The 19,729-nt window shown below is 42.3% G+C and overlaps 1 protein-coding gene across 2 annotated transcripts in view; it reads left to right on the top strand.

Annotated features, from left to right (window-relative positions):
- ATF6 (activating transcription factor 6) overlaps positions 1 to 19,729 on the top strand; it is a 73,345-nt gene that overhangs the window by 13,336 nt on the left and 40,280 nt on the right. The window contains exons 10-14 of one of the 2 annotated variants that reach the window (XM_048312346.1): positions 10,188 to 10,331; positions 12,082 to 12,201; positions 13,096 to 13,198; positions 14,249 to 14,313; positions 17,798 to 17,909. In XM_048312346.1, the coding sequence (XP_048168303.1) occupies positions 10,188 to 10,331; positions 12,082 to 12,201; positions 13,096 to 13,198; positions 14,249 to 14,313; positions 17,798 to 17,909 (544 nt within the window). Of the gene's footprint in view, positions 1 to 10,187; positions 10,332 to 12,081; positions 12,202 to 13,095; positions 13,199 to 14,248; positions 14,314 to 17,794; positions 17,910 to 19,729 lie in introns of both variants that reach the window. The other variant, XM_048312345.1, reaches the window with a different exon arrangement.

Here is a 19,729-nt window from a genome sequence, read left to right as displayed (position 1 = left end):
TGACTATTAGGCAGAGAAATCAGCTTCCAGATACTAAGGGATTGATTTGCAAATCCTATCTGCATTTCAAACATTACCACTCACTTGGGAGAGACACTTGGTGAGAATTGCTAGGTCATCTTTCCAAAGCTGGGGGAAAATTTACTTGTGTCTGCATTGCAGTGAGATGATGGAATGCATGGAACTCTTGTTAGTGATGAAAGGCTTGGAATCACAGCGAGATGGGTGGGAAGACTTTTACCACAGTGCCCTGAAGTTCCTGTGGCATCTTCCCAACCCCCAAGAATGAGTAAGGTGTTGAGCTTGATGGCAAGGCACTGCTGTCAAAGTAGGCTGAAAGGTCGATTGTGTTCATATCTTTGCAGCAGTCAGTAACTACAGGAATGTGACAGGGTTAACTTCTTGACATGTTTGATGTTTAATAAAGTAGATAAAGCAAAAAGAAATCCTTGGATGTCTGACTGTTCCTGGCCAGTATAGTAGCTGAGCATGCCAGTATAACTGCTGTGCCTGAACCAGGTGGTTTGCATCAGTACTGGATTTAGGCAATGAAGAGAAATGTAACTGCAAGTTTGCAAGGAATTACTCTTTCTGGTTTGGTTTTTTTTTTCCCCCCTAGCAGAATAAATGCTTGCACTGCAATTAAAATTCTAGGCTGTATCAAGGTAATGTGAATGTTTGGTTGTGCAATACTCTTCAGAATACCCAGAATGTGGGATATACAAACCATTTCTTTAGATTTCACTCCTCCCATACACATTTTCTTCTGTTTTATTAAGGTGTCACTGAATGGTAGCTCCACAAATACAGGATTGCTGTTCTGCTATGTCCTTAAGAACAGAAGCTTCTGATATATGTGCTTTCTTTCAGTCCCTGCAACTTCTTACAGAAATAAGGACTTTTTTGAGATAATACCCGTGCTAGCTTACACTTCAGCAAAAACACTCTTTTCTCCGAAATTAGCTAACTGTGGAATCCCTGATTTCCGTGCAGTGGTCAGCTGGAGGTAAATATGTTCTGAAACCTTGCGTTGCCATTTTTTCTGTGTAAGAAATCATTTCGTTTGCACACCTGAATGGAGGTGTGCCAGCATTCAGGCTCAGGACGTTTTCATCCAAGCACATTAGCAGTGAATATTTCGTTACTTAAAACAAATGAACCATTGCAAAGAGAGAGTGACATCCAAAAAAAAAGCAAAATCATGGGAAATTCACCCCCTAAATTCTGTAGCAGACTTTGAAATTCCCTTAGCTGGCCTTATTGTAAGATGCTTCTTAGGTTCTTGTTGGAAGTGATAGGATTCTTGGAAGACTAGATGTAAAACGAAAGGGCAGATGTACAGGTTACCTATTTCTGTCAAATCAGAGAAAGCAGGGAAGCAGTTGGATGGTTTAGGGATGGGGATGCGAAGCTGAAGAACAGGGAGTCCTGCAAACCCTCCATGGCTTGCAGTGGATCAGTGAAGGTGCAGTGTTTGGGCCGTCCCACAGAAGAATCCCATCTGGATGGGTGGCTGTGTAGTTAGTTCTGTGTTTTCCTCTGCATTAATGGATGTGTGTTGCTCTAATAAAGACCAACACACAATTTTTTAAATTGGTCTTAAGTCTTGTTGACTGTGTGAGTGGTGAGATGTTTGTGATGTTTCATGGAGGACTCCGAGGACTGCTGTTCAGCTGTTTTAAGGTTTTAAGGGAAGCAGTCCAGGATGTGGCAGCCCTTGGCAAACAAGTTTAGCAGATAAAGTTATTCTGCTGACACTTTTTTTCTTGCTGACAGATATGTGTGGGGGTGATCTGTAATGTTGAACTTGGGAATTTAGGGGTGGGAGTGAAAGTCTGGGAGGGAAGCTGGCCTGGTGACACATGAAATCTGCTTGAAAATACTGGAGGGAGAGTGCAGTCCGATCTGCTTAATTACCAACAAGCCTTTCAGAACATCCTTCAGTCTTTGACACAGCACCATGGTATCTCTAAGAAAAGAATGCAAGTCTAATTAAATATAAATTGAATGCCAGTGTGAATTGAGGATGTGAAAGTGGCTTGTGTGGAGTTAGTGGTCACTCTGCATTAGGTAGTACTGTGTTACTAAACTCTTCTGGGTTTGTTGCTGCTTTGTATTGAAAACTGAAACTTTCAGTTATTAAAAGCAGAAGTAATTTAGTAGGAATTCTATTAGTGTTTCTGTTTTATCCATTTGTTTTATGCTGGAAGAAAGGCGCCCAGGAATTTCCCATCTGTGTGTCAGTGAACTATTCTGTAATCTCCGTGAGTTGTTTGGATTTGAATTCAACATGTATAAAAACTTCCTTTTATTATTATTATTAAAGAGTGATTGGTGAGGTGTGTGAAGGGAAAAGGGTACATTTGGGTTCAGTTTGTTGCAGAGGTCACCCCCTTGCCCCAGCCTTGCATTCCGTGAGGTGCAAGACACGAATTGGCAACCAGCAGTGTTTGCACAAAAGGCAGTGAGCACACAGGCCTTGGCACTCAGCAGGGCTGGGAGCTGGAACCAGGGCATCTGGAGGCAGGTATCCCAGGGAGCCAGGTATCCCGGGGAGCCAGGCTCTCCTGCCTCCACATGTGCCTTCTGTGGAGCCTGCCTTGGTTGCATTCCCAGCTGGCATGGCATCCCTGAGACATGGCTGACTTCTGGCATTGACAAACATCTAATTAGCTGTGCTGGGTTTTTAGCACTTACAACATGAAATCTGGTCATTTGCAAATTATTGCAGTTCCTACATGCCTTTTTCTCCTTCTTTGATTTCCACGTTTGTGTCGGACTGTGCCTGTAGAGTAACCAGATCTGAAAATGTGTTAAACAAGCACAAACAAGGCTGAAACAAATGGAAACCAAGCACACATGTTCTAGTCTAAACAATCAGTGTATTTATTTTGGGAATATTTTTATTCTGATTCTTTTCCCTGTTCTCATTTGAATATAAATTGTCTTGTGTGTTTGGTTTGGTTTTTTTTAATGCAAATCCTACATGTGATTGTAAAATATTTGCAGGAAAATAACCCAACTAATGTGTAAAAAGCAGGGAAAGGAGAATGTTCACAGAAGATGCAAAAGATAAATTTTCCGCATCTCTTCTTATGCCAGTAGCAGCAAAGCATGTAAGGCAAGTATTTGCTGGTGGCTGTAGCATTATATTTTTGACTATAAGAAGTGTTCAACTAGTTATTTTTTTCCCCATAATCAGTCTGCTTAAGCTTACATGGTGTATGTCACCTAGCAGCAGTCTTAGAGCATTTATTAGGATGTCAGCCAGCCAGAATGTGTCCTAACTACCACTTTAGATATGTAGTGGACAGAAAACAAAGAAAAATATGAAGTTGGAGAGAGGAAAAGCAGACTTGCAAAGAGATTGGAACAGGAGATTTGAGAGGGTGATGTGATACTATTTTTTTAGTATTATTATTAATTTTGTGTTTTCTTACAATTTGGCTACCTCTGTATGGCTGGAACCCCTTTCAAACTGGAAAACAGACTTGGTGATATAAAGAAAGCTGTATTTGTGGAGGATGACTGAGGTGGTGATTGATGTAGCTCAGTAAATCTGCTGCTGCTTCAAAACCTCTTGTGTCCTGTTGACCTCAAGCAGCTGCACTAGAATGGCTGGCCTCTTGTGGAGACTTCATTGCAGCTCCTCTCTAGGGTGTCCTCATGGGTTTTCCTCTACTTTCCAGGACTGTCCTGGAAACTGAATAATCTAGTAAAAGTTTAGATCCACTGAGCAGTCTGCAAATAAAGACACTGGCCTGGCTGGCTGAGAAGTGTGATTTGTCTGCTGTTGTCATAGACTACAGTAAATGAAGAAGCAGTGGCTCTTGATTGCTGAAAGATTTAGGGGTGTGTCTCATTTCTTAAATTGGTAGCACAAACAGGAAAAAAAATCCCAGAAGTGCTAAGATTAATCATCTTTAACTAAAAATGAGGAAATTGCCCAAGGATTGTTCAGCTTGCAATCACAATGTGCCACTTGTAAGGATAAAGTAGTAAACACACAAGTCTTTCACCAGATTAGCATTCCACTTAGCCTGCAGGATGCTAGTCAGCACTACTGGGGTGTGCTAAGCTTTTGGAGCATGAAGGATTTGGGCTGCTGACAGCACCATCCATTGAGCACACCTGTATTGGTGTCACCATGGTCTAGTGCCCTTACTCAAGCTGAGGAATCTTGAGTTGGTGTGTGGGAAAGCAGGATTATTCTGAGGCCTGGTGCGTTCAGCAGTGCATTTGTGAAAGTTTTCTGTTTGAGACTTTGTGCTAGACTCTCTGATTAAGGAAACAGACCCATCTTATGGCAAGCAGGAGTGTAGGGATACCTCAGTGATGGGGTGTTGGAAAGTTAGAGAAACAGAGCTGTTGTTCCCTTATAGGAAGCATTTTCTGTGTGGGCAAAGGAGCTGATCTTGTTCATGTATCATCACATGCAGCAAGTGTTGTGTTGCTGCAGAGGTGTTGGAGCTGTCTGTTGTGTGCTGGGGTTTGTCAGTGCAGATCCCACCCACAACAGCCAGGCCAGGGTCTTGACGTGGCCTGGAGTCACCTCTGTGCTGCCCTGGCAGGTGACCCCAAGCAGTGTCCTGGTATGTTCAGAAACATCCCAAATGTCCCACTGAGTAACATGTGCTAAGTAGACTGAAGCCATGTGTCTGGCACCTGCCCAAAGTGGAGGGCAGTGATTAACAACTCAAACACAGGGTTACTTTTGCCTTACATTACTTTGTTTCCTTAGCAATTCTTCCCTTCCTCCCTCCTTTCCAGAGCAAAGTAGGGCAGGTTAGTTGGAACCACCGATGGCTTGCAGAAGGAATGGAACTCCCAAACTTGCAATGACTGCTTGAAGCATTTCTAAGAGATATTCTGAGGACAGAGAACCACAGATCATGGGCTGTCAGTTTCTTTTTCTCAGTTCATCCACTCCTGGGCTTTTTTTGCCCATAGTGAAGGATAGAAAAGGATTGGTTTTCTGCTTTTTGCAAGCCTTAAGTATAATAAACCTATATACAAATGATGACAGTCAAATGTCTTACACACTAGCGGAGAGGAACTGGTGAAATGTGAAGAAAAAACTCTGAGATGAGTGCAAGAGGCATGAAACAGTGCCATGTTAGCCAGCTCCATGTCTTCTGTCTGCCAAGGAAAGATGAAGCCCTCTGGGTATTTTAGCAACAACAGCAGAAGCATCGGAGGACATTTGTGGCTCTTAACACTGGTAATACAGGAAACTTAATGTAACATTTGTGGCACTGAAAGAACATGTTTCAGTGCTGAGTTGAGTGTACATTTGTGTTGGAGATGGCCCAGAGACAAAAAACTGCTTCTGCAGCACACCTTTGGTCTTGTGTTGTAGTTTCTTCTTGAACAGAGAGGGAGAAATCGAGAGGAAAAGGACAGGCTGAGTAAATTGGACTCGGGTCTAGGTTCCGGACCTTTCAATACCTCTCTTGATGGGTTGTTGCTTAAGGAAAACAGGATTCCTTTGATTTTCTTACAAACTACAACTCTGGGAGTTTTCTTACAAACTACAACTCTTTCCTCTGCTGATCACAGCCACAAGCTTTGGCATTAAAGGCCAGATAATGGTACAGAATACATGCAAAAAATAAAGTGCTCTGGGTGTCAATATTTGCTTTCTTCCTTTCTTTTCCAGGGGCTTTATTAAAAACAAATTGTTTTTTAAACATGCAAAGCACAACAAAACCACACAAAAAACTCCACTCTGGGTTGCTTTTCTTCTCTTCCCCTGCAGGGAAGAAGCTGAGCTGCTGTCTCCAGCCCAGCACTCAGAGAGGGTAGCTCTGGAGCAGCCCTCAGGAGAAGGCAGAGCCTTGCTGTCAGCAGATGGTGCACTCATCGGGAATAGAAACAAGAAATACTTTCCAGAGTGTCTGGCACTATGGCAGCCTTGTCTGGAATCAGTTAGGAAGAGGACAAGGGCTTTGGTTGGTGTCTCCTTGCAATGTCAACTTTAGCTGGTTGGAAACCTCCCAGCTCATACTCAGAGATGGTTCTGTCCCCAGAAAACTCTTTGTTATGATATCACTATTGGCTTTCGTCTACAAATTACTGTACAACTTAAATGTCAGTATTCAAGACTTGAAGTGCACAGGATTTGTTCAGCCAGAAGCACAAATGAAATTTAGTTTGGGTTCCTGGCAAGACTCGCTTTCACATTCATCAAACTGACATTCAAACCAAAGAAGTAAAAATACAGCTAAAATATCAGGTGCCGTTGAATGCCTGGAGAAGCCATGGCAGGAGTGCTGCTTTTCTTTCCCTCTTATAATCAAATTTATCTACACTTCTGAACAAACATCTGCATGAAATATTTAGTGGTTCTTTCTTTCTTCCCTTGGATCTGGTTTTGCATCTGAAACAAGCCGAGAGCTCAGCCAGCTTGGACAGGGTCTTTGTGGCTTGTGAAAACCCTTTCATGCTTACGGTATCTGGGATGTCCAAATGCAGGCTCTAAAGCCTTGCTAGGCACCCCAGGTGTGTGAGTGAGCCAAACAGGAAAGATTCCAATTTCTAAAAGGCTGTCTTGTCCAGTAGAGCCAATTCTCAGCTTCAGTCTTTTGTGACTTTTGATGTGGGGCAGTAAGTCAGTTCCTGCAAATAGTGGGGCTTGCTTAGGGCAGGTATGCCAAAGTGCTCTTCCTTTTCTGACTTCTCATCTTATAGTTCAACAGAATGAAAAAACTGTCCATGCTTTTGCCATCTGTCATATTAAACCAGTTCTTAACCTAACTGTTGATATCTTAGTTGAAAATACTGCTTTCCTGAAACTTTTTTCCCTCAGAGTGGGATCTTCTACCTTTCTTTTTCGTGTTTTCTAGCCTCTTCTGCCTGGTGTTTTTAAATGCCCAATATTTGCTTCCTCTTCAGTGTCATGGTGTTGGGATGTGTTCTGTAGACCCTTCCTGTTGCAGCTTGTATTGTTGCTGTTTTGCTTGGCACTTGTAAAGCTCAGCATGCCTGAGGTCAGCAGATGTTTCCCGATGCAGCTCTGCAGGAGAGGTCCATCCTTGTGCCAGCTGCTTGAAGGGATTCCTTGCTCCTAAGTTATGCTTTTTCCCTCATATTAGTTTGAAATGTCGAAGGAGAAATATTTCTGATACCCTGTCTCAGACCCTCAGGTACCCACTTGGCAAGGAAAGGCCCTGGAGAATCTGGAGGATATGGACCATTACCTGCATGTCCTCCCCTATTTGTTTCCTGAAGATGGAGCCCTATTTATAGACAAACTTCACTGGTGTTCCCTCATGGGAGAAGGGAAGAGAAGGAAATGATACAACAGAACAACATCATCTTCTATTCAGATGGGAAAAAACTAACAAAACTCCCCAAGTAATTAGAAGGTGGAAGTGGGGCAGGATTTCAATTTGTGGGGCTTTTCCTTATCCAAAACTATAGTTATTTTGGTTTTGGGTCATTGCCACAAACCAAAGCAGCACCAAAAGGGATTTTTCCTTTTTTTTTTTTTCCCCAGACATATTGGAGACATTGAGAAGGAAACTTTCAGTCATCTTCAAGGTCCTAGAAAAAGAATGGGAAAGGGCAGGGGCAGAAGTGGCCCATATAGCAGAAGTTGCTGCTAGCCCTGCTTCAAAAGAAAAATAACAATCCTGATAAAGGAAGGGGCATTGAAAAGATTACCCTAATACCATATTTTGTTCTCAAGTTTGTGTTCACATTGTCAGAAGTGGGAGCCATGGTTTATGCCTGTAAGGGTGGCAAAACATACTCTGTTTACCTCCTCCTTTGTCTTTTGCTGCCGAAGGTATCTGCTTTCAGGTGGAAACATCCCGTGCTCAGCTGATTTTTGATGAAAAGAAAAAGATGTTTTACACTTGAGAAGAGGGAAAATAAACATTTCCTCTCTTCTAGAGCTGATGCAGTAAAGTGAGGTGTGTGTGGTTTAGAATGGGTGTGTAGCTAAAACAACTCAATCACAAAAAGGGAAGATTAGCTGTGATTGTAGAGCAGTGTGTGTCTTTATCCTTGGTTTGGATTTGTCTCTGTTGTGCAGAGTTCAGGGTGAACTGCAGTAGGAATGTGTTGCATGTGACATTTCACCTCTCCAGGCTGGAACCTGAAATAACAAGAATCGTTTTTGCAGAATGAGACAAATAGGAAGGAAGAAGCATCATGGAAAAATGCAATTTGTTACAGTTCTTCTGCTTAGATTTTTCTCGGCTTTAACTAATTACATGGGAAGTTTCTCTGGTTCCATGTGTCATTTTGAATGGGAAGGGAGAGAAGTAGGATAGGCTGAAAGACCAGATCCAGGAGGTCCAGCAACTGGATGGCTAATACACTTCAGGCTGGGGAGAAAGGATTTGCAGGAGAGTTAACAGCTTTCATATCTTCTGAGGGATATTCTTGGTCTAGTGAATAAACTACCATGTACTTCTGGCTGTCATGACTCCAGATTAAGTGCAGTAAGGGCATTTCACAGGTGGGTGGCTTCCAGCAGGAACATGAGGCGTCTGTTTAAGCATCAGCCTTAGTTTTGAGCTCTGGTTCTTGGGCTTGAGACACTGCCAGTTGTGCTGATGCTTTCATTGGCAGAGAAGAAACGTGATCTCATAAAACCTAGTGGGTAGTGGAGATTGTTTCTGTAAAATTGGATAGATATGGTGTTGCCTGATAGGAGGTTATGAATAAACCATCCAGCTTTCCATGCAGTAGAAGCAGCAAGACATTTGGATACCGGTGTACACAGGCAGTAAGGAAACTCTAAGTATTTTTCTGCCCATTGGCACAAGTGAAAGCAGAGCCTGGAGCATTTCTGCTGCCCGCATTCCATGCTGCTGCCTAGAAACCCGGAGGAGAGCAGGTAATCAAGGCAATGTCAGCCTGGGTCTAGGATTGTCCTGACTCCTGTGGTTCAGAACATGGCACAGTTGCGCACATGGACACCTGGGTTGCTACTAACAGGAGTGCAAAAGTGTTGGCAAAAGAGGGAATTTCTGGGCAATTCTGTCTGCCTTCTGCTTATTTGTGGAGTATTTAATCTGCCCTCCTTGCTAGGTTTTGCCTGTCTCTATTTGTATTTGTTGCCTGTTGCAAAGTGATGCCATGTAAAACCAGGAAATACTCCCCTGCAGGGTTTACGCTCTGCTGCACAGGAGGGGTGGGGCATGAATTAAAATATACTCTGTGGGCTGTGATCAGCATGAATGGCAGAGATCTCATCAGCATGCTGGGGGCTTGTTGCACTTCTGTGTTTTCGCTGTGTTGCTGCTGGTGATGCTCTGCTGTTGTCAGCCAAGAAGTTAGGACTTGGGTTTGTAAACATGCATATTTCAGGAAGCAACCGTGTTATGAAAGAGGAAAGCCAGCCTCTGGAGAGGAGAAATTGAAGTATTGCTTCTGTGCTTTTGAGAGTTCTCCCTTGTAACTCACCCTTGTGACCGAGGATGCAGATCTGGTACAGCAATGGTGTGGTTGTGTTCCCAGCTCACATGTGCAGTGTTGCTCCCTCTCTTTGCATGGAGAGCAGCACAGACACTCCTGTGCTGCATGGCTGGCTGGCTGAGCATCCCCCAGGCCAGGCTCCTTCCATCCATGTGAGTACACACCAGAACCACAGGGTGTCTGGCACCATGGCCTGCTGCCGATGGGCCTGTTGGCCCTGCCACTTGTTCTAAATCCAAGTAGAATTGAACATATTTGTGTACAGTTCTGGTAGATGTCTGGCATAACATTCCAGGCTTGCAGCTGCATGGAATTTGATAGCTAAGTTTTTCTTACATGTTGTATTCATATAAACTATGTAAATTGTACTTTGAGGCTGATGAAAGTTAAAGTTTGGTAGTGCTTTGATTTGAATGTAGGTAATTTTCTTATGCCTGTGGACCTGGGTTACAAGCAGAGTATTCTTAGTTTCATCAGGTGAAGCTTATGTGGGGGAATGTGAGAACCGGAGCATCGCAGTCTTTCAAACAACTAAAACTGAAAAAGAGAACAGAATTGCTTTTCTGACTGCTAGTGCTTTGAACGATGATATTGTAATGACACATCAGCTTTTACATTAGATATGACATGCACCTTATCCGTGTACTGTAACAGCAGCCAGAAACTTCCGCACCTGAGTATTTAATGCCTTACAGTAAAGTGCCTTGCAGACCCCTTATGTTTGTGGTACATTTTGCTGTGTTTATTATGTTTTCCAGTGTATTTGAAAAGGATCCCAATGGAGTTGATTCCACTGTGAGTTCTAACCACCGGACCAGAAATCTTCTGGAGTTCTCAGCTGTCCAGGAGTCCAGCACAGATCAGAAAATACCTGAGGGCATCATTCCCGAGAAGACTAATAGGTGAGATGGAAACCTTTAACATTTTAGGTGGCAGAGGGCAGTGGTGCTTTTAGCCCTCACTGCCTTGCTCACCCTTTTGGCCAGTGCTCTTGCTTCTTTTACAGAGTACCTGAGTTTTAAACACAGTGTTTTGAAAGCTGCACAGTTTGCTTTTCAAATGAATATGGTGTTTTATCTGCCAGAGTACCCAACACATAGAGCTTCAGAAGTGTACACGTGGCTGTGCTGCACAGTGTTAGGGAAGAGAGCATATCCACAAGTGCTGGTCACCGAGATTTTCAGGACCTTCTTCAGTTCATCTGTTTGCTTTTTCCCTCTGATCTATATTTTAGCTTGCATAGTTGTGATATGTCGTATTATCTATCTCTTCTTACTTTTTAAGCTGGAATATTTATTTTCTTAGCTGCTCAAGAGAAGACTGGGGAAGTTCACGACTAAGAATACACTCTGAACTTAGCACTGTACTTTTTCATTTTAAAAAGTCCAAGTCCATCCTTGTGCTTATCCACTTTTTAATTAAATACTGGCTTTCAGACTTCCTAGGTCTCTAGCATGCAGTGCATAAGTGAACATATAATTGTCTCCAGATTGAAGTCTGGCTAATACAGCTCATGTTTTCCCCTTACAAGATTTATCCTATTAGGCTGTCCCTTTCCAGTAGAGTGTTATGGCTGGTTGAACAAAGCTAGGCACAGATGTGCAGAAAGCCCTAATGTATTTTGCCGTGCAGAAAGAAGGCAATAAATCAGGAGCATTTTAAGGCTGTAGCCATGGTGAGGGCTTTGTATCCTGTGTGGTACATTTTAGACCATGACCTATGGGACAGAAGAGTAGAGTGGTTCTCTTAGGAGGGTGTGCTTGTGCCTGTACCTCCTTCTCTTTCACTGTTTCACCCTGGGTTTGGCAAACTGTTTGCTCTTTGCTGCATATTCTCCTTTATCAGTCCTAGATGCAGCAGACACAAGAAGCAGACATGAAGTTGGAGAGAAAGCTGGGAAAGAGAGGGGATATGAATAAGGCTTTCATAAGCTCTTATACCTGATTTTTCAGAAAGAAGTTGAGGTTCAGGAGCTACAAGTCTGTCAAAACCAAGAGGACTGAGGCTGTTACATTGATAACCTATCAAGAGAGAGAACTACATTAGGTATTTGGTGATAAGTAGTTAACCCCTCAGGAGGCCGTGAGAGTATTACAGATTTTTGTACTGAGAAATACATGCTCCTTTTCCCTTTTTATCAAAACCAAGCTAGATTCTGGAGACAGAGATGTAAATCCTGTCCACTCAGTTGTAATATAGTTTGTGGCTGCTCGGCTGTCATATAGCTTATGGTCTGTCTATCCGCATGGTTTTAGTGGATAATAAATGTAATATTTCTGTAGCAAATCTTGCACAGCTCTGGAATGAAAAAGAAAGTTGTGTCTACAGAGATCACATAGTTTGCATTCTGTGAGGAATATTTTACAGACTACATATTCTATCAATATCTGGCCTTCTTGGGAAGAGATCCAACATCTGCTAATGCTCATCTGTCTTCCCTGTGTTGAGAGCTGTCAGCCCCCTTTGAGGGATTGACTGAGAGCATTGGATGTTTGATGGGGATTGTTACTCACCTGCATCAGAGGTCTCACAGGAGCAGCTGTAATATTCGTGGGTCTGCTGGTGTTAGTGCTCGTTCTCTGGATTTGGTCAAAGGGTCATGAAGAAGTTTTTTAAGGGACTTCTTGATGTGCTTTTCTTGATTTTTCCCAGGTATGACCGTTCTGTGTCTGATAACAAAGCACTAATGATAGTCTCAGAAGAACCTCTGTTATATATTTCACCACCGCCGCCCCCCTGCCGGCCTCTGATCAACAGGACAGAGTCGCTGAGGTGAGCAAACTGCCTTTTGTGAGCATTTAAAGTTTATTAGGAGTTGAGATATATATTCTGTGTTGGCTGAGTGCTACTGGGCTGCTGTGAATGATGTTGTTGTCCATTCATGGTGTTCATCCAGTACGTGACCAGTGTCTCATAAGGGTCTGCACTGTCCAGTGTCTGCTGCTGTAAGGACAGATCCACTTGGATCTTTGTTATCTTTCCATGGTTTTAGTAATGATTTTCACCACTCTATTCACTGGTCATTTGCAGTAACCAAATAACAGTTTTCTGATTGTCTGGGGGGCTTTCGTGGCTTAAAAGAGAAATCGCTTCATATGTAGAAATGTTAATTATTTGGAAATCAAGTCCAGCTAAAAGCCATTTCCATCTGAATTATATAAGAGATGGTCTTCTATTCTTCACCTTCTGATAGAAGCAGACTGAACCTGACATTGCAGATGTTCTTTGCTCACTGTTTGAAAACACCTAGCTCCACTTTTTCCATAGATATGAGTCACTAACCTTATCTCCATTGTCTGTCCATTCTTCCTCTCAGATTTATGTGCCATAATTTAGCCTTAACCAATAATTTGTCTTGAATTGATCAACTTTTGATTTTAAATTTCAGTAGTCCTTCCAGTAATTTCAAAATTACTGTTCGTTGGACAAAAGAATGGACTGTATCTACTTTGTGTGGAAACATCCACGAATCTAATACTTTATAGATAATCCCTTACACATTTAATCTTAAAATTGTATTTTCTTACTGTGGTATTAAAAATAAGTTATCATAAGGTAAAATAATAGTAATCTTCAGTGTCTGTATAGTGGCTAAACTGTTGTATGCAACTGAAATATTCTGGCAGCCTTGTTTGAAATCTGTGTTGATGCTGTGTGTTTTCCTAGGCTGACCCATGAACTCCGAGGATGGGTGCACAGGCACGAGGTGGAGCGAACCAGATCCCGAAGGCTGTCCAACAACCAGCAGCAGAAAGCGCGAGTCACGCAGGTGCGCCCCTTCCTGCTCCTGCCTCAGTGGCCTGACAAGATAATTTCATGAACCGTGTTCCCTGACTTGTTTGCACTTGTCATTATAGACAAAAGTAGCCATCGTGCCTGTAATTAGGGCAGCCAACACTTCCCATTTGAAATTGCTGGGTTTGGTTGATTGTTACGTTGTCAAAGTTGTTCTTCCATTCCTGCTCTTGGATTCAGGGTTTTGAATTTTTTTAGCAGCCATCAAAGTAGCTTCTACATTTTCTAAAATGAAATCAATAGTTACCCTTTTTGTGGCTTTTCTGTAAGGATAAGCAATTGCTCAACGGAGAGAAATACAACCTACAGCACATTTATTTGACTCACTGTTAAGGGCCAGAGCTGATTGGTTTTGTTGAAATATTTCTATTGTTTAAATTTTAGCTAGAGGGATTCATGGTTTTTTGGTAAGGCTACAGAATTGTAGCCATATAGATATATGTATATATCTATATGGCTATATATATATATATATGAGACCTGTGCTTATATTTTTATATATCTATATGAGACTTGTGCTCATATTTCCCATTTTTAAAAATCTTTTACCTACATGGTATACTGATACCAAAGCTGAAATTAAGACAATGAATTTTCAAAGTATTTAATTTGATTAGGGGTAGTACCAGCTTTAAAAGGAATTGAGCGTTACAATGTGGGAAATACTGCAGTTTTCTAGGGAAGAAGTGTTGCGTGTTAAACTTCAGATGCTTCTCACTGGTGTCCAAAGCAGAATGGTCGAACATTTAGAACTGTTGTATATGGTGCCAAACTCCCTTTCTTGTCTCTGAATGTTGACTTCAAATTTGGCTGTATTAAAATCCTGCTGGTTTTGTTGTTCCAGCTTGATTGCTGACCATTTCAGTTTCTCATGTTTCACCAGTGGGAAAATCCACATTTCTGGTGCAGAGCACTGATTAACCTCTGCACCCCATTCTGTGTGTTATATTCTATGTAGTGGCAAACCAAGGAAATATTTATTGGTTTCACCTTGTGTCATTTTTTCCTTCTTCCCCTTTTTCAGAGCTCCCTCAGTGACAAAGCAGATTCCCAGCTAATGGCCATGCCTTACACAGACACCAGTCTCAGGTAAAGCGGAACAGTTCCTTTGTTACTGCTTTCTACTTAACCCAGTTTTTCACCAACAGTTGGTAAAGAATGCCCATTTTCATCTTTTCAGGATTCTTAAGCCAAATGCAGCTACTTTTCTTGGACTAATTTCTGTCCTTTAGCAAATAACTGCTTCTAACAATTTATATTACGCTTAAATGGACCCCTGTATCACAGCTCCGCTCTTCCAGGGTCTTTCTAGCCATGAGTTTTAAGAAAATCCTTACTTTGCTCTCCAGAATCCCTTTCTAAACAGATCTGAATATTTCGGGAGGAACTAACTTGGGGCTATCTGTGAGAACATCGTTAGTTTTAAGAAAGTTTCAAAGGGCCATGAATCTGGTAAGGGAAAGGTTTCTCTCTTTGTCTTCAGGAGTAGAGCCATTATAGCTATCACCAAGTTATGATGATGAACTTAAAGTACCATTATGTCTCATTTACATTCTTTGTCTCCATCTGCTGATTATTGGAGCACATTAATGCAGCGTTTCCTGATGTCCCCTGCCCACCCCTCCCCATAACCATCTTGTCCCTCTTCCTGGTGGCAGGAAGTACTGGAGAGAAAAGATTAGGGAAACAAAATTTCTCTCTCCTGAATTCTGTGTGAGACTGTTGAGGAGGCTGTCTCCTCTAAGGTGCCAAAGAGGAGTGTAAGAGCAGAATGGAGTATAAATGAAACTTTTTGGTGAGAACACCACCTGAAATGTTGCTGTGGAAAGAAAGACAGCTGTGGCCTTTCTATTTGCATTGCTGCTTTGAAAGCAGGATCAGCCTGGAGGAAAAGAGCAAGCTGCAGGCAAATGTTACAAAAACCAGGCTGTCAAATCTTGATATGTCTTGACTTAAAAGAAAAAAAAATAAGAAAAAGCTTTTTGAATTCTACAGGCAGATGAAGGATAGCTGTTTTGACTGAACACTGATGAACAAGGCTCATGGCGTAAAGCAGTTTAATATACATGCTTGCATTACTCTGGAAAAAAAGTATCTGGATTATTGGAAACAGTGTGCAACATCATGTAGCTCTGCATGGAACAATCTGTTGTGCTCTGAAGAAAGTGAGATTTTTTGGGTTTTTTTTCAGATTAATGATGTTTATATGAACAGAACTGGTGAGTCATGGCAGCTGCATGCTATGACTGTGCTGGAACTGCTAAGAACATAGAACAGACTTCCAGTTCCTCCCAGAGCCATCAACTATTAGGTGCTCCATGAAATCATAGAACCACAGAGTAGTTTAGATTGTAAAGGACCTCAGGAGATCCCTAGTGCAACTTCCTGCTCAAAGTAGGCTTAACTTCAGGTTTACTGAATGTCTCTGGTAGAAGAGGTGGTCTCCATCTCCATTGTAATCTCCATCAGGAAGCTGAGGATTGAAAAGAATTTCAGGGAAGTCAGAGCAGTGGAGAAGATAAATTTTAAGATGTTTTCAAAGAAAATTTTCCCGCCTAATGTCTTTATAGTCTATGTAGCTTTCTTCAGGGGTGATTTTGTTGAGGGCTTCTGTAAGTGTGTTTCTTAAGGCTTCAGGTATCAAAAAGACTCTGCAGTTGTTTTCCTAGGTTTTGCACTATTAATATTGCGGTTTTTGATGCATAAATCACTGTGTCCTGCCTCATTTCTTCCCAAAACAAGCCTATGTGTAACATCCCAGTGCTCTGTGGTGCATAACAGAGTGTCCTTCAAAGTTTTAAAACAAAAGACTTATTGATCTCCCAATAAATGGCCAGGTTCAGCACCGTTGTTTGGCATACACAGTTTAATATGATGCTTTTTTGTAATATGCAAAGATGTTACTAAAACAACGGGTAGTTTCACACCTGGCTTTGGCTCGGAAGTTCCTCACTTCCTTTGATGGAGAGGTGGTTATCAGATGATGTTCAAAGGTAGATGCAATGTACTGCCTGTAATCCCCGGTATCACTTTGTGTTTGATTTGTTACGTGACCAGGACAGCTTTATAAAGGCCCAGTGGTTTCCAAGAGCTTTGGGACAGTTTTCTCCCATAGCTGGTTTTTAGGTCTCTCTGTATCTTGTGGAGTGTGGGCGAGCACACAGATCTGTGGGCCCCGGGTCAGCTTTCAGGATGTGTTGTACCGAGCAATGCGTGGGCGCCGTGCCTTTCATCACAGCCCAGCTTCAGTGCTCCATCTCAGGGGTGGCTTGGTGGGCCTACATGTTTTCATGAATGAGTACTCAAGCTCACATTAGCTCCAGCCTTTGTGTCCTGTGTGTGAAGGATGGGAGCTGATTCCTCTCTTGCACAGTTGTGCAGAAGGGGATGTGTAGTGTAGAGCTGCCTGCTCCTGATCCCCCAGGACTTACACCCCCAATCCTGTGAAAGGGCAGCTGGCCTGGCAGCTGCAGTCCTTTGCTTGCAACAGGGCTCTGTTAGCAGTGGAGGAGAAGATAATGACAGCCTACTATTATTGCTGCTTGAGAAAGTCACTTGATGATACATTTGTGTCTTGTTATATTTTAGAAATGTACTAAAATAGTCTAAATTAACTCCCCTAGTTCAAAACCCGGGTCAGCAGAAGACAGCTTGGGAGGGGAGGGATAGCCTGATCATGTCCTTGCCACAAACACAGTGTGCTATTAAAGTGGGGGAAATTAAAATGACAGGTTGAAAGTCCAGCTAATGGTTTCCCTGAGTACAGCTTTCCAGTGTTAAATAAATAAGTTATTTTGGAGTGGGATTGGGAAAGTATAAATGATAGCAGTATATGCTAGGAACTTCTCACCTTTCCAAGATAAACAGTGGATAAGTACCATGATTGTAGGACTTGCCAGTGTTTTGGCTTAGAATGGTTTAGAGCATCTTTTCCTTGTGTCTGATATGTGTAAGATGAGAACTGTGGAAAAGATAAGCCAGAATTATGTGAGTATCTTATTTTTGCTCCTCTGTCTAAATTGAAAATCAAGAGCAAGTCTTTGAGTTGACCAGAGGACATAGCGTGGAAAAAAAAGGGTGGGTGAGAAAGAAGGTGGATTTGTCATCTGACAGTAAATTAAAAGCTCTGTTTATGCTTACCTTTGCACTTCTTTCAATTTCAGTGGTTTGGATTCTTAGCAGAAAAATAAATCTATTAAATTATTAAATGGTTTTATATTTTATTTCAGAATGACATTTCATCCTAAAATTTATTTTCAGAAGTCATCACAATTTTTCAGACACTTTAGGTTGAAGCTTTTTTTTCCTGTTGAGCTAGCAAACAGGTTTTTGCTGGCCTCAGAAGCACGAACAAAAATCTGGAAATCTTTGCCGTAGTTAGACCTTTGAAGCACCTTGAACTTTCAAAAAGTACTGAGTAGTTTCATTGTCTTCACCTGTGTTCCTCATGCTCCTCTTAGTGGATGAAGAGCTGCTGTGGTTACTTTAAAAAGCTGGTCTTCAAAGTCACTGTCTCACTGAAATTAACTGTCTTGTCTGAAATAATTACCTTTGCCGTTCTTTATTTCAGCAGGAACTCAGGGAATGAGCTGCAAGTGTATTATGCCTCTCCGAGGAGCTATCAAGACTTTTTTGAAGCAATTCACCGAAGGGAGGATACATTCTATGTGGTGTCATTCCGCAGAGTAAGTGTAGCAGTGGGTGCTACTGGCCTTTTATGTGTGTACTTAAGACTGCTTCTGACAGAGATCCAAAAGATGACTTAATCAAAGTTGCAGGTAAATTTGTTTCTTTTGAAATGATGCTTCTGTATATCCTTTACGGTAACATGGCCAAATCATGGTCTTTGCAAAATACGCCCATCACATTGGGAATGGAAAGAGCTTTGCAGAAAACATTGTAGTTCCAGAGCAAGACAGCCCAAAATTTCATGAACCCTGTGGTTAAACTTACACATTACAGCTATGAAATAGCAGTACAAACCTTTTGTGCTTCTGGGTATAGAAATAAATGTACCCTCTGCACAAATCATTACTGTTAACATAATACAGTTTCTATCTTCCCCTAAAACTCCTGCATTTGCAGTTTTATGTGTCACTTATCGCAGCTGTACAGGACTGTGTGTAGGGCCACCGTTTTTCTGCTGTTTTGTGACTTGTAAGTTGAGACAGATGAGCAGGTCTGCTTTCTGTGCTGAGATACAGCAGAGGCTTGTGCTGCAGCTTTGTCAGGCACAACCTCACATCTGCAGCGCAGTTAGTGACAGTAAAAGCTGTTATAAAATGAAATTTCAGGTGTCTGATGGCACTTTCTGCACTGAAACCCTGACTGGTGTTGAAGCCAGGACAGCTGCAGTAGTGAGAAGCTGATTAGGGTCTGGTGGTGGAAATGATCAAGGCAAACAGTGCTTGAAACACCAACCTGGGGTTGGAGGAGCTTATTCCCTCCCTTTTGCAGAGGTCTTGGTGAGTCATTAGATACGTCTATAATGCACATCTGTCCCTGGGCTGAATCTGGGCTCTTGGCTTGCTGAGCCTCCTGCCCTGCCATTTTGCATTTGGGGTGTTAGATGAGAATTGTTCTGTGCATGTTCACACCCAGCCATGATCCTCCCAGGAGCCCACAAAGCTCCATTTGTTTCCTCTTTGTAGGAGTGTCCTGAGAGGGGTCCCAGTGTAGTGAGGGACCAGTAGTGGCCACAACAACAGCTCATCCAGCTATAGCCAGTTCTGTGTAAGAGCACACAGATCATCATAACTAGTTTTAGCAGTTTCTGTGTTGTCATAACTCTACCAATCTCTACATGCCATAGGTACACAGGTAATACGACTCTGTTCCACCTGGTACACAGCAAGTTTCTTAATTTGTGAGATGCATATCTGTAGGAAAGGTTCAGGCAAAATGAAAATAGCGGTGCTCTTCTTAGGATTAAGGTTTTGTGCTGAGTAGAAATATGAGGTTAGTTTCCAGTCTTGGGATTACTGGGTTGTGTCACAAGGCTGGAATTTTGTTATTAAATGCTTGGCATGTTCTGCTGTTCTTTCAGCTAGCAACACAAATACAGCCAGCACCAGGCTCCACATATCCTGAGGATGAGGAGAAGGGAGCAGAGAATAAAAGTTTTCCTGGAAACTCAGAACACAAAGCAGAACAGTGTTTGTAGAGGTCTGCATTTGGGACCATTGCTCCAGCCCACCTGAGTGCATGTACGTGTCCATAGGTCCTGTTTACACTGTCGGGTTAATGACCTGGAGGTTGTCAGCTCCCATTTCAAGTTGCAGAGCTGTCCTTGGAAGCTGTGTGCCTTGTGCCACAGAATCCCTACAGCTTGGCCCTGCTCTCCTGCAGGAAGAGGTGCGGAGGCCTTTTAAACCCATCTGCGAAGTTTATTTGGTAGCAAAGCTTTTGGTATTTCTGTTTTATGAATGAAATGTCCTCAAATAGAAGGCAGTTTTGTACATTACCTCATTTATTGTTTTAACAGGGCAAACCTGATCTAGCAGCA

Source organism: Corvus hawaiiensis, chromosome 9 (assembly GCF_020740725.1).
Source record: "Corvus hawaiiensis isolate bCorHaw1 chromosome 9, bCorHaw1.pri.cur, whole genome shotgun sequence".
Taxonomy (NCBI): Eukaryota; Metazoa; Chordata; class Aves; order Passeriformes; family Corvidae; genus Corvus; species Corvus hawaiiensis.
Note: the sequence above shows the minus strand (reverse complement) of the source record. Positions and strands in the feature narration are given on the sequence as shown.